We start from the raw sequence: 13,686 nt of genomic DNA on the forward strand, positions 1-13,686 counted from the left end.
AAATTCTATACAAGTAAGTACATATGAGTACACGTTATATAGTATCATGTCTCGCATCTCATGAGACTCATCTACATTTTTGTGTTGTACCTTACCTATTTTCTAAGCGGATAACTCAACAAAAAAATTGATAGAAAAGATATGGCCAAGATTTCAAAAGCACATAAATACTCCTAAGAATATACACTCCCCAGTATACAACAAAATTAAAAACAAAGATCCCACACTTTTTCTCTAGGGTTACTTCAAATTCTTTGCTCAGATTCTGTCCCAATGGGCACGGAGTTCAGCCCTGGCAAGGGAAAAAACAAAACCAAAGAAACAGGAATGAAGCAGTTTCTCTCTAGTTGCCCAGAGTTATCATTTCTGGTTCACATACTGCCTTCCTTATCTGCAGATTCAGTTTCTGACGTGAATGGAAAGGGGGAAAAAAAGAAGAAGATGATGATCCTAGCGCACCAAAAAGGGTACCAGAAGCACGGAATTGCAAGATGGGCCTACGCAACCAGACAAGGCATGCTGCTTGTTCTCAGGACCCAGAATTTTGCCCTCTGTTCTTACTTGAATCCCCTGTTTCATGGCTATCCCACAGTGCCTAGCACACGAGTGAACTCGTAAGAGATCACAATCGAACAGAGCTTTGTCTGTCCCCATCACCACCACACCCCACCCCAGACACTTCCCAGAATCATTGTTAACTATGATAACATCTGCAAATGGACCAGTACTTTCCATATGTTTATACATGTGTGTCTGTGTTCAGTGCCCTCTTTAAAAGCATAACTGAACCTGAAACAAATATAACTTGGTAAGTCAACTATACTCAAATTTTTAAAACATCTTTAAAAAGAGGTAAAAATTTCCAATTTTAAAATAAGTAAGTACTAGGAGTATAATGTACAACACAGTAACAGTTAACTGTGCTTTTAGTGTATTTTAAAGTTGTTACAAGAGTAGATCCTGAACATTCTCATCTCAAGGAAATGTGTATGAGATGACAGGTGTTAGCTAATTTACATTGGTAATCATTTCATAATATATTTACATCATTGTGCCTACACCTTAAACTTACACAGTGCTGTAGGTCAATTATTTCTCAATAAAACTGGTAAATAAGAAAATTTATGAATTATACCCACAAATACACACATACATATCTGAACACACATAGAAGAAAGAACAGAGTGTGGCTTCTAGATTATCAATAATACTGCGCATTCATTTTTTAATTAAAAATTACTTTAAAATGCCTACAAAGTAAAAGCATAATTGAGTTAATATAGTTTTAGGTCTTGCTTTTTTTCCCCAAATACAGTATATCTTAGAATATTTCTCAGTGATTTCTATTTCACAGGACATTCTTTTCTTGAGTTTCACAGGCTGATGGCAGGTTCACAGCACAAATTCTTTTATCAATGCTTTTGTAACAGAACCTTAACACATTGTTCCTTTCCTTCTCCCTCTCCTCTTTTTTCTTAAGGAAAATGTGGATTAAGGACCATAAAATATTTTGGTTATTTCTAAAGGATTACAACAGCTGAGAAATTTTATGAACAATTATGATGTAAACTTATAAAAGTTGGAACTGCCCAAGTTTCAACCAATTAGGTATTCATTCAAAGCAACTTTAAACCTTTTCAAAGGCCATGGTAAAATAGATCACTGAAGGTTCTTAAAACCTAAGAGAAGCTGAACCTAATGAACGAATCAATGATATCTATGGGCAAAAGGCAATATAGTTTGCTGTAATACCCTTTTTCCCACTATACACTTGAGTATTGCCAGCTTCAGAAGAAAATAAGTAAAATTTGTGGAAATAAGTCAGTAATGCTACAAAAAAAAGGTAAAGAATTGATTTTTGGAGAGAGAGGACCATACAGACATAGACCCCTTCTCTAATGGGGCTAAACAGATATGTGTGTGTGTGTGTGTGTGTGTATATATATATATATTATATATATATTTATATATACATTTAATATAATAAAAATATATAAAATAAAATATATATATATATAATATATATATTATATATATGTAAATTACCAGCCACTTCTAAGTATAGAGCTATCTATACTTGTATGGCCCCCAAGAAACCACTCTCTCAACTTAGCAGAAAATAACTCCCAAACTTCTATGTTTTACTTTAAAAGGAGATTTTTCTCAGAGGGAACAAGAAAAATTCTCTCACTCAGAAAGCCAGACAGCACAGGGCTCCAGTAAATCTGTGTACGGCCTAGGTCTCAAACACTCCAGACTCAGACTGCTCCCAGCAGGGAGCATTCAGCACATACTCTGTGTATCCTACTGTCTAATTGCCAACTAAATAGAATCCTGGACCCCTCAAACCACAGTGCTCCAAACCTGGACACAGCCAAAAAGGGTTAGGAGTAACCTAACTGTGAGCAATGGCTTCCTTATGATTAAAGATTCTAAGTGTTTGAATTTTAGGTCAACTGCTGTCGTCTTTTTATGCCTGAAGTTTGAATTTCAGCTATGTCATCTGGTGGTCTGCCGAGTCCATGGGGCCAACATTATAATATTTTCACCAAACCTACTATATATGTAAGATGTGTGATAAACAATTATCATAATTATTCAAAACACATGTATTTCAGTTCAACTGAACTCAAAGATGTTTATCCAACAAGTACATTACTCAGGATCCTGTTTCCCATCATTACAAGACTGCTCTGATGTGGTTTTAAGGGTTATTCAGAAGGTCCTAAGTAGTTTTGCTAGCTGGTAGCACTTAATTGTATGGATAAAAAGTTTACCGGGGTGGGTCACAGCATAGAGCTGAAAAGACCATGAGAGAGAGACTAAGTGGTTTAAGTCAATGATGAGGAAGAGAGAGAAAGAATAATTGAGGCCCATAGAAGTTCATCTTGTCCAAAATACATACAGTTCTGAGCAGTACAAAGGAAGATCGACCAGGGACCAGAATTCTATTTCAACTTAAACAGTAAGTAGCCAAGTAACTTGGAAAGGTCTTTTTCTTGTTTGGCATTAGCCTTCTCGCTGACAAAACTAAAAGATTAGATTTATGGTCTCCTTCAACTCTAAAATTCCAGACCTCACTATTGTATATCACACAGTTCCTAACAAAATGAGGTTTAGCTGTTATGAAAAAGTCACACAGTTCTGTTTTTTCCTTGTAGCAAGAATAAGAGTTTGAGGCACAATTCATGAATAATTACTACACTTTGGGGTGCCTGGGTGGCTCAGCTGGTTAAGCATCCAACTTCAGCTCAGGTCATGATCTCACAGTTTCGTGAGTTCAAGCCCTGCATTGGGCTCTGTGCCGACAGCTTGGAACCTGAAGCCTGCCTCAGATTCTGTGTCTCCCTCTCTCTCTTGCCTTTCTCCTGCTTGTGCTCTCTCAAAAATAAACAAACATAAAAATTTTTTTTTTGAATTACTAAATATCTGGTAATAACATTGCAGGGATGCAACCTAAATATTTATCTGCAAAGGCATTTATTACTAAAATGGTTCTAAAAGGGGAAAGGTAACTGCAAGCAACCTAGATGTGCAGTAGAGGACTAGATACATAAGACTGCAGCAGGGACAAAAATAATACACAGAGATTACAAATGGTATAAATACAGTTAATGGCAAGACAATCTGCAAAACTCTACAAAATTACCTTTGTCACTTTTTAATTAAGTTAGGACATGGGACAATGTCTACTAAACTTGATGGCAAATTTAACAGTGTTATCTCTGAATGGCAAAATGACAAGAAATTCCACTGTCTCACTGCTTCATCAGTCATTTCTTTTCCCAAAACCTTCTATTTACATAATTTTCATAAAGATAAATTTCCTCCCCCTTAGCCATCAGTCATATTATTTCGAAAACTCCTTCAAATGGATGTAAAGCATCTGCAATGACAGCTTCAAACTATAGACTGTATTCCTATTCTCTAACAAACAAATAAACATCAGAAATAAGAACCCTAGGAGCACCTGGGTGGTCAGTCGGTTAAGCATCCGACTCTTGATTTTGGTTCAGGTCATGATCTCGAGGTTCTTGAGTTCACACCCACATCAGGCTCTGTGCTGACAGTGCAGAGCCTGCTTGGGATCCTGTGTGTGTCTCTCTCTGCTCCTCCCCTGCTCCTGCTCTCTATCTCAACAACAACAACCAAACAAAACAAACAAAAACTTTTAAAAAATCCTAAAGGAAAGAAAGCATAAGAACTAAATGCCTACAAATTCTGAAGGGTTATTTTTTTTTGTCACACATTACAAACCTTCGAATAAGGTCTGTCCTTGACTGTGTTATCTAAGTGTCTCCAGAACACAGAGGAAATAGGTGATCTAGAGACCCAGATCTAGAGATCTTAGAGCTTGTCTTGCTCTAAGGAACAGTACTAAAATATGTACTTCTGTTTTTAATGGTTTTTTAAAAGTTTTCCTCATTTTTTACCCATTTTAAAAATTATTTTAACGAATCAGTAAAGACTTAAGATTAAAACAAATATATGTATCTCCTAGTAATGTATTAATTATTAACCTTCATTTTTCTTAGCCAGAAGGTGACAGGGATTTCCATGTTAAATTTTTAGAGACATAGCCTTACTGAAGAATCCTCTTAAAAGTGGCAACCATAGAGGTTTCAGTAATAAAGAGGCAGTCACAGACCTTTTTCAACTAGGATGCGAATTCCTTAGTGTCGGTGGCCAGTTCTGTTTTGGAGACATTCTGTTGGTTTTTCTCAACAGCCTCATTAGCTAAGGACTGTAATTATTCCCCCTTTACAAGATTGGGGTGAGCTCAAACAGATTAATCTGACCAGAGTCACAGCGAGAAAAGTGGTGGCGCAGAGTCCATTCTATGGAACTGGACTCCGGAATATATCCTCTTAGCCTCTGTGCTCTACTCATACCACATAAGCACATCCCAGTTACGTGGACTCTGAGTAACAGATGATAAGGAAAGAAGTCAAATGAGATTATCAATTCAGCTCTGATTACCTGAAGGTGTGAGCTCAGATGGCTGCCAAGGAAAGGCTGTGGAGAAATCATGCCAGGCTAGTGTAAGCAGCAGACAGTCATGCTAGAGCCCAGAGAGCAGGCATCCAAGGTTCAGTGGGGCCAGTCCTAGAGGGACCAACCTTCCCCAGCTCAAACCACTTCAAGCTACTCTAGAAGCAACCCAGAACCAGAGGGCTGAATGTGAGGTCCTGTTTACTGGGTGCCTATGTGTCAGGCCATTTGATGAGACCATTTTCTGTAAGTATGATGTGTATATGCATGAATATATTTGGTTTTTGTCAATTCTCATGTTGCAGCTGAGAAAACTAAAGATCAGAGAAGGTTATAGTCAGAGTCCTGTGACCCCAGAATCCATACTTTCTCCATTATATCCAATGTCTCTCAAATAAAATTCTCACAGAACGAGAATGTACTCCACATCTTTTTTCAAAACTTACTAAAGAAGTTTAATAGACAATCTTCACAGCATTGCTTCACAAAATTGGTTTTGTCCATTTTTTAAAACTATTAACTTTCTCTAAATACACAATTGTTTTCTAATTCTCTTTGATTTCAGGAATTCTTGATGGGGAGAAAACCCAATATCTTATAAAGAAACTCAACTTGGTCAGGAATTAAAATCAGGTGATCCCCTTTCCATTACTTTTGTCACAGGGAGGCCCATCCTTGAGGTCAAGGACTTTGCCTTTATTCATTCCTATCTTTTGGTCAATAGCTGGTAATCAATAAATGTTACCTGATTAACTATTAGAATAAGGGATATGATGACTACTTCCCTCATTGAACTGTCCAATTTATTTGTTTAGGTTACCTAACTACCTACATTAAAAATTCCTAAACATTTTTTCCTCCCTCCTTGGGATCAACAGGACCCTGCCAATTTCTAACAACCACTACAAAGTATCTTTAGATTAAAAAAAATGTCTCCACATTCACATTGCTGTCATGTTAAGATTAATGTCCACAGTACTGCTTTGACTAGCCAGTCTACACTTCTTGTGCTTGTACTCTTAAGAAGTTGGAATTTTTTTAAGGGGGAGGGGAGTGCTAAATGTCAACCTGTCTCTACTTAAGGTCCTTCTATGTCTCTTCAAAGCTATGTAAGTTAAGTCTCCTTATAAGTAAGTAACTGTTGGGGCACCTGGGTGGCTCAGTTGGTTAAGTGTCCAACACTCAATTTTGGATCAAGTCATGATCTCACAGATAGTGAGATAAAGCCCTGCGACGGGCTCTGCACTGACAGTGTGGAGCCTGCTTATGATTCTGTCTCTGTCTCTCTCTGTCTCTCTGATCCTCTCTCATTTGTGCTCTCTCTCAAAACAAATAAACATTAAAAAAAAAATAATAAGTATTAAGTATTTCCACCTTTACCTAGCCTCACATAAGTTTTCAAATAAGACAACTAGGAAAGGCCTCGATCTCTGAATATCCTTAGATTTAGAATGTTATCTCATATATTCTGTGTAACAGAGAGATGACTCTACCAAGTATTCATTACAGATCTTTGTAAAGACTGAAGTATAAAAGAAAAAATGGAGCTTCTGCGTTCTTACTGCCCTCACTTTGATACCCCAATCTACTTTCCCGTTTTTCCCCTAACATGATTTGGTTGAAGAAAAAGTTTGTTTTACAACTTGCATCATAATTTCTATAATATCCAAACACCTTCTATGAACTTGAATTTTTTCAAATGAAGGAAGGATACAAACAGAAGTAAAAATAATATACCTTTAAACATATCCAAAGTTTCATTATTAAAACATTAAAGGTGAATCCCCTCGATCAGCAAAGTCTGATGAAGCCCCATGTTAGGGAGAATAAAGGGAAATGGACTTTCAGGGTGCTGATGAAAATTTAAAGTAGTTCAAACTCTATGAAGGCTAACTTGCCAGCTTCGCTATCCAACAACAAAAAAGTACATACATCCTGACTTAGTAAATTTAACTCCAGGAATTTAACCCTAAGGCGATATTCACATATATGCAAAATGACATGCAAAAAGGGATTCACTATAGCACTGTTCATAACTGCTAAAAATTTAATAAACAACTTAATACCCATTTTGGGACTAAGTCATTCCACATCCATACAGTCAAATCCTAAGGTATCATGTGTGCAAAAAGGAGGAAATATTCACACATCTGTCTTCTGTGTTGTTAGTTACCTCTGAGAAAGGAAACAAAGTAATTGGGGACAATATTGGAAGGCAGATTTGCACTGTATACATCTCTGCACCTTGTAAAATTTTGAACGATGTTAATATCACCATTTAAAAAAATAAAGCTCCATTTGGGTTATGCAAATTTCCATCTCCCCAGCCCTATCTTTCCTTTCATAGTCCCTCCCTGAGTGGGTACTACTTTTGGTAACCTAGCTCTATTCCCACCCTTGCAGGGGGTTTCATCTTTTCCTTTTAGGGCTCAGGGTCAGCCAGCATGGTCTTTCCTCTCACCTTTCCACACAGAGACAACAGGCAGTCTGTTCCTGCCTGTACTTTATCTGGAGGTGGTTAAGACTTCCATGGTCTATTGACACTCAGCACTTGCATGCCATTCCTAGGCATGTTTGTGCTCTGAGTAGCTCTATCCAAGGCAGTGTGTGTGGCATCCTCACTTTCTTTTCTCTAGTGCTCAGCCAGTTCATTAGATCACTCCCAAACCTACAGAATTATCTTTTCCTAGGGGAGATTTTTTGATCTGCAAAGTTTTGCCTCTCTCAATTGCATTGGAATATGTTTTTCAAATCAAAAAGCAAGTTACATTGATCCAATGTCTGCATGCTCCTAAATTATAATTGTCATCAATAAAAAAAAAATCAGTGACCAAGAAAACTTAACATTTAACACCGGTGGTAGTTTAACACATGATCAACTTACCAGCTTTACATAAAATAGCAATGTTATGTATGAATAAGCACAACAAGTCTTTACGTAATTTGGCAAGGATACCCCAGGCCCAGAGCTTTTTGCAAATAGGATGTAATGCAGCGTCATACAATACCACTCTATTATTGGCATTAAAGACATATGAAAAATGTAGTAAAACTTTACTAATACAGATTCTTATTAGACATTCAAATTTAAAAAGAATTGCAGGGTCAAACTGTGCAAAATAAAATTTATTTCTGCTACCCAACAGCCCAAAATGTAAGCACTAAACTTAACCTAGTTATTACGTATAGATTAAAAGTTTCAAACTGCTTACTGTCTAGCTTGGTCCTTACTGGAATAGGTTACATTTACGACTGCAGTTTCCGAGTCAGTGTTCACTAGAGGAAGAGAAAAGTGAAGAAAAAAAAAGTTAGTTTTCTTTCTATTTCCTTCCTTTTAAAAATTTGAACGCAATTGAGAAGACATGTACCTTGCTCACAGCTTTCCACCACTCCATACTGGACTAGTAAACTATCCAGCACCTATCAGGAGGGGGAGAAAAAATTACAAATTTTCAATTTCCCAAGTTATTAACAAGGGCAGAAATAGGTTTTAAAATCACAAAGTAACTGTGATGGAAAAGAGCCAAAAAAAAAAAAGAAATTAACTGGGGTTTTGGGACTAAAGAAGCAAGGGAAGGGCACCATAGAAAGTTCGTAGAGGGCTTCTCTCTCCTGCCTACTTCCAGATCCCTGACTTTAACCTCATTTCCTTTGGCGAAACAAGAAGTTAAGTGGCTCAGTAAGGTGTTCAAAGCCATAACCGCCTGATTCCTGAGGCTGGAGAATAAAGAAGCATGTAATTCTCATACATTTATCAACACATCATCATTTGAGACAAGGCCCCAAATAAAATGTTCCTTTTCAAAGAACTTCCTTTTACAGCTACTATGGGCACATCAGAACAGACTACTCTCAAGGCAGACTGGTAATATGAAGAGAATAGTTGATATTCTACCTGTCTTAAAGATTAGCCTAAATGACCTGAAATTAATTTAATACTGTTGGAAAATGTACAATTTGAAACTATGTTTTTACCATTTTTCCTGTAGTTGCATTATTCTGAGCATGTTATTCTAAAGAGAAGCTGTTAAAACAGTAACTAAATTCTTTTATAGTATAAAATGTAGATGTACATCTCATCGTCTCATCAGTATAAACCAAATTTGACTGTCCTTAGCTTCCAAGAACTGTAAAAAGTCTTTCTTGAAAAGTAAAACAAGTTTTTATTAATTTATAGTGACCCACTTATCAGTTTAATTGCAAAATTAAAGGACAGCCCCTTCAGAATGTTTTCTGTCTCCAAGAACATAGTAAACCAGTGAGAAACACATTAAATAAATTTTTATGTTAATTCCCAACTTTATGCAATTTCTTCTAAACAAACGTTCATCTCATGTGGTATCTTTCAGGCATTTATTTTGTCTACAGATTCCAGTTTGAAATTTATAGCAAGGTTTGTCTAGGGGTGAGCTTCAATTTTTTTCCCCCATTTTAAAATAGGGTAAATACTTATTTGTTAATGGAATAGTTACCTATTTTTATACTGCATGTGGTGAATTTTGATGTGGTGAATTCCCTTTGAGTGGGGCCTATCACAGAAGCACACTAATCTTTGTCTCTAATTATAGCTATTGTTAAGTCATAAAGCTCAATATTTTATTTTTAATTCAGACTACTTAGCTGACTACATAAATTTTCATTTGCTGGGTCTTGGCCACTAAAATGTACAGTCTGCATCAACAGGAATTTTTTTGTACTATCCCTAGTGCCTAGAATGTACAGGCACAAAAAGATATTTAAATAGTTCATAAGTGAAGTGAACACTTACCCAGAGGAAATCCTAGTATAGCTTATTAGAAACAATACTCTTTATAATAGTGCTTACGTGGTTTACAGGTGAATTTCCTGTGCATGTAGTATTGATCACCAACTATTTTATAAAGGCCAAAAAACAGGACACCTCTCACAATGCCATCCAAAGAGGTAATAAGCAGCATATAATGCCTTTGAAAACATTTTTTAAGGCAACCTATAATTTTAAATCACAAATTTTTCAATACCAAAAAATTATGGTACGTAAGTTAACAGAATTCTAACAAGGCACTTTAATTCATTCCATTTTAAGTAAAGCAGCAGGAAAGGTAAATCCAGTATTTAAGATTTAGCTTTTAAGTGGAAGGCACTCTAAAAGGTGGAGATGGTGGTGGTAGTGATACAGAAGGAGTGTAGGCATTAGGAGTGAATGCCAGTTTAATGTTAATTTAAATAAAACATCATTCTTAATTCTTTCTAAAAACAATTTGTTCAGTAATACATTAGTCTCCACATAGTTTAGCTTATACCACCTTAACTTGTACTACTATACATATATATACATACATATATTTATATTTAAATATAGAATATATACACATACACAGGCATAAAATACTTTTTTTTTAACTTACAAAAATCAAGGAAATAGACCTCAAAATTTTCAATGCATATATTGTAGAAAGCGTAATATGTTCAAAACAAAATTGCTTGGGGGCACCTGGCTGGCTCAGATGGTAGAACATGCAACTGATTTCGGGGTCATAAATTCGAGCCCCAGGTTGGCTGTGGAGTTTACTAAAGAAAAAAAAAAGAAGAAGAAAGAAAAAAAATACCAAAATTGCTTGTAGTTGCACCTTCTATTGCTATAATAAATGCTACTGGTTGTCAACGATGTGTTAAAATGTGTAACATCTCTATCAAAGTAATTAGGAACTACAATCTAAAACTAGTGAACTTTATTATATGTAAATTATAATAAAATTAGTGAATTTTATTGTATGTAAATTATACTTAAATAAAACTGACTCTAAAAACCAAAAACAAACAAACAAAAAAAACAAAAACAAAAACAAAAAACAAAACTCTAATCCTTCAAAACAAAATAAAACAAAACAAAACCAATCAGAGGTGCCTGGGTGGCTCAGTCAGTTAAGTGGTTAACTCTTGGCTCAGGGCTTCGTGGGTTCAAGTCCCGCATCTAGCAGCTCCCACACTGGCTCTCTCCCTCTCTCTTTCTGCCCCTTCCCCAATCACACTGTCTCTGTTTCTCTCAAAATAAATAAATAAACTTAAACAAACAAAACAAAAAACCCAGGCCCAACATCAATAATTAAGAAGTACTAGTTAAGAAACAAGTTAACAACACAACCTGTATTTGGATTTCAATGGGTCTTTGTTGTTTTAATTCAAAGCTTTATACAAAAATTTGGGGGGCTAATCACAAGTGAGAGATGGAGGAAGGACTGTTAATAGCCCAATCAGATTTCCAAATCCCAAAAGGGTTTCCATCCCCCAAATGATTAGGCAGTGCTATAGCAACCCGTTTCCCTTCAGTCTATTAGTTAGTCATTTATTTGAATGTGCTATGTCAAGCAGGACTACTGAATTCGATCATGCCAGTTCAACCCACTCGAAGAGTAAATACAACTTACCCTTGATAAGTTCTGACATTTTGATTCACCCTGCATTAACTAGGAAGACAGACATTCCAGTTATCTGTCACTGAAACCACCCACCCCCTAGGTTCTGGTCTCCTCTCAGGTGTTAGAACATCTTGTATTTTCTACCTCTCCCATCTATTTCGGCTACAAATGTTTTAAATTAAACAGCCTTGTCTAAAGGTAAAAAATAAAATAAAAACTTCCATTGCCCATTTCCAACGTTTCCACAAATCTCTTAAATTCCCAGTCCTAAATGAAATTATTTTACTCAAGCCAGAAAGGAAACATTTCTCTCTGCTTCAGTAAGTTTTAAATTCCAACTGGAGGGGAAAGAAGGCATCAAAACAAAGCCCCAGAGAAAATGTCTTAGTGGAATGTCCCTTTTTTATATATTTAGGACTTAAAATTAAATCTCAAATATTCAGCCTTTTTAAAAAAAAGTTCCTCCAAATGCAGAAATAGAATCTCATGATAAATGCAAAGATTAGCATTGTCCCTTCACACAGCTGCAGATAATTAAGATCATTCACAATTGTGTAGGGTGGAAACAATCTAAATGCTCATCACCTAATGAATGGATAGACAAAATGTAGTACAGCCATACAATGGAATAGTATTTGGCCACAAAATGGAATGAAGTACTGACATATGCTACAACATGAATGAACATTGAAAACATTATGTTAAGTAAAAGAAGCCAATAACACACACCCACACACAAAATACGTATTAAGTGATTCCATTACTAGGAAACATCCAGAAAAGGGAAATCTAGGGGCACCTGGTGGCTGAGTTGGTTAAGTGCCCAACTCTTGGTTTCGCTCAAGTCATGATCTCACAGTTCGTGAGATTGAGCCCCATGTCAGGCTCTGGGCTGACAGCATGGAGCTTGCTTGGGATTCTTTCTGCCTCTCTCTCTGTCCCTCCAATGGTCATACTGTCTCTGTCTCTCTCAAAAATAAATAAATTTAAAAGGGGGGGGGGAATCTATAGAGGCAGAAAGTACATTAGTTGTTGCATAGCGCTGGTGAGTGGGAATGTAGAGGGTGGTAGCAGAAGAGGTTGCTTTTTGAGACAATTAAAAAGGTTCAACATCAACTATGGTGATGGTTGCACTTATCCATTATACTAGAAAACACTGAAAAACACACTTTAAGTGGGTGAACTGTATGTGAATTATATCTCATTAAAGCTGTTAAAGAATAACTAAGATCAGTATTACTAGATAATAGCCTAGGTTTTGGTTTGTTTGTTTTTTTTAGCACTGAAGAATACTGAAGTGTAATAAACTGCACAAAATTTGATCAGTTTTGCCATTTTGTATACTCTCCTGAGACCATCACCATTATCAAGGTAAGTTTCTTCATGCCCCTCTTCAATCTAGTAGGCTGGTCTATTCATACACAAAACACTGAGATAAAGATAGTTGAAAAACGATCTTTGTCTCACACATGATCAGATTTCGTCTGCCACAGCAGCACCACATCCACCACCACCACCCTTGCCCCAACGAAACTAGTTGTGACTCAGCTGATCCCCTATGGGCGTAGAGTAATTCATGCTCTGCAGACAGACCTTCTGCTGACTACTTATTCTTTATACCCGCTGCTCCTGAGGTCCTATCAGCTCTGAACTATCTGAACTGAGAGTCTGACTGGTATCCTACCTCCGGTCCACCACCCCGTGACTATTCTCCTGGTACAAGTTACTACTCTTCAGTGGCTTCAAACTACTGACAGAAACTGTCACAACTTCAACCTGGTACAGGAGATCATCAGTGATCTGGTGCTGCCTACCTCTCCCATCATCTTCAATACACTTCCCACACACCTACTGCTCCAGTCACACCCTGAAGACTGAGTAAAGCACCCTCGTTTCCATAGCACCTGAGCTCACCTAATCCTATAAATGAAAGCAGTGTCATTTTATAATCTCTTCACTGATCTTCATTCTCCCACTAGACTAGTCATTATTAACCATAGTGATGTGATCAGTTGTCAGGTGTGTCACAAATAATCTTTTCCTAACGGTTATACTGACTTCCATACTTAAGCTATTTATGATACAACAATAGAATCTAAACCCTCCTTGTTTGCTTCATGCGTTTCAAAAGATGATGGGACAGTGCTGGGGTTACAGTCTAGTGCACTAATCTCTTCTCTTAAATTGCCTCTAGAAATGCCCCACCACCTTCATTGTGGTTCCTCCACAAAGAGCTATACTAGCCTCTAAACTTTAGAAGGAGAGGTTCCTGGGTGGCTCAGTCAGTTGAGTGTCT

General features: G+C 36.8%; 1 protein-coding gene across 3 annotated transcripts in view; it reads right to left on the reverse strand.

The window, feature by feature from the left end:
• The window catches only part of IGF2BP3 (insulin like growth factor 2 mRNA binding protein 3), a 152,204-nt gene that overhangs the window by 35,706 nt on the left and 102,812 nt on the right, over positions 1–13,686 (reverse strand). For 2 of the 3 annotated variants that reach the window (XM_049642893.1, XM_049642894.1), the window contains exons 4-5: positions 8,361–8,412; positions 8,205–8,268 (exon numbers count right to left, since the gene is read on the reverse strand). The exons of the other annotated variant lie outside the window; for it this stretch is intronic. In XM_049642893.1, coding sequence (XP_049498850.1) covers positions 8,205–8,268; positions 8,361–8,412 — 116 coding nt within the window. The remainder of the gene's footprint in view (positions 1–8,204; positions 8,269–8,360; positions 8,413–13,686) is intronic. 3 annotated transcript variants of the gene reach the window in all.

The sequence above is a fragment of the Panthera uncia genome, chromosome A2, assembly GCF_023721935.1.
Source record: "Panthera uncia isolate 11264 chromosome A2, Puncia_PCG_1.0, whole genome shotgun sequence".
NCBI classification, from domain to species: domain Eukaryota; kingdom Metazoa; phylum Chordata; class Mammalia; order Carnivora; family Felidae; genus Panthera; species Panthera uncia.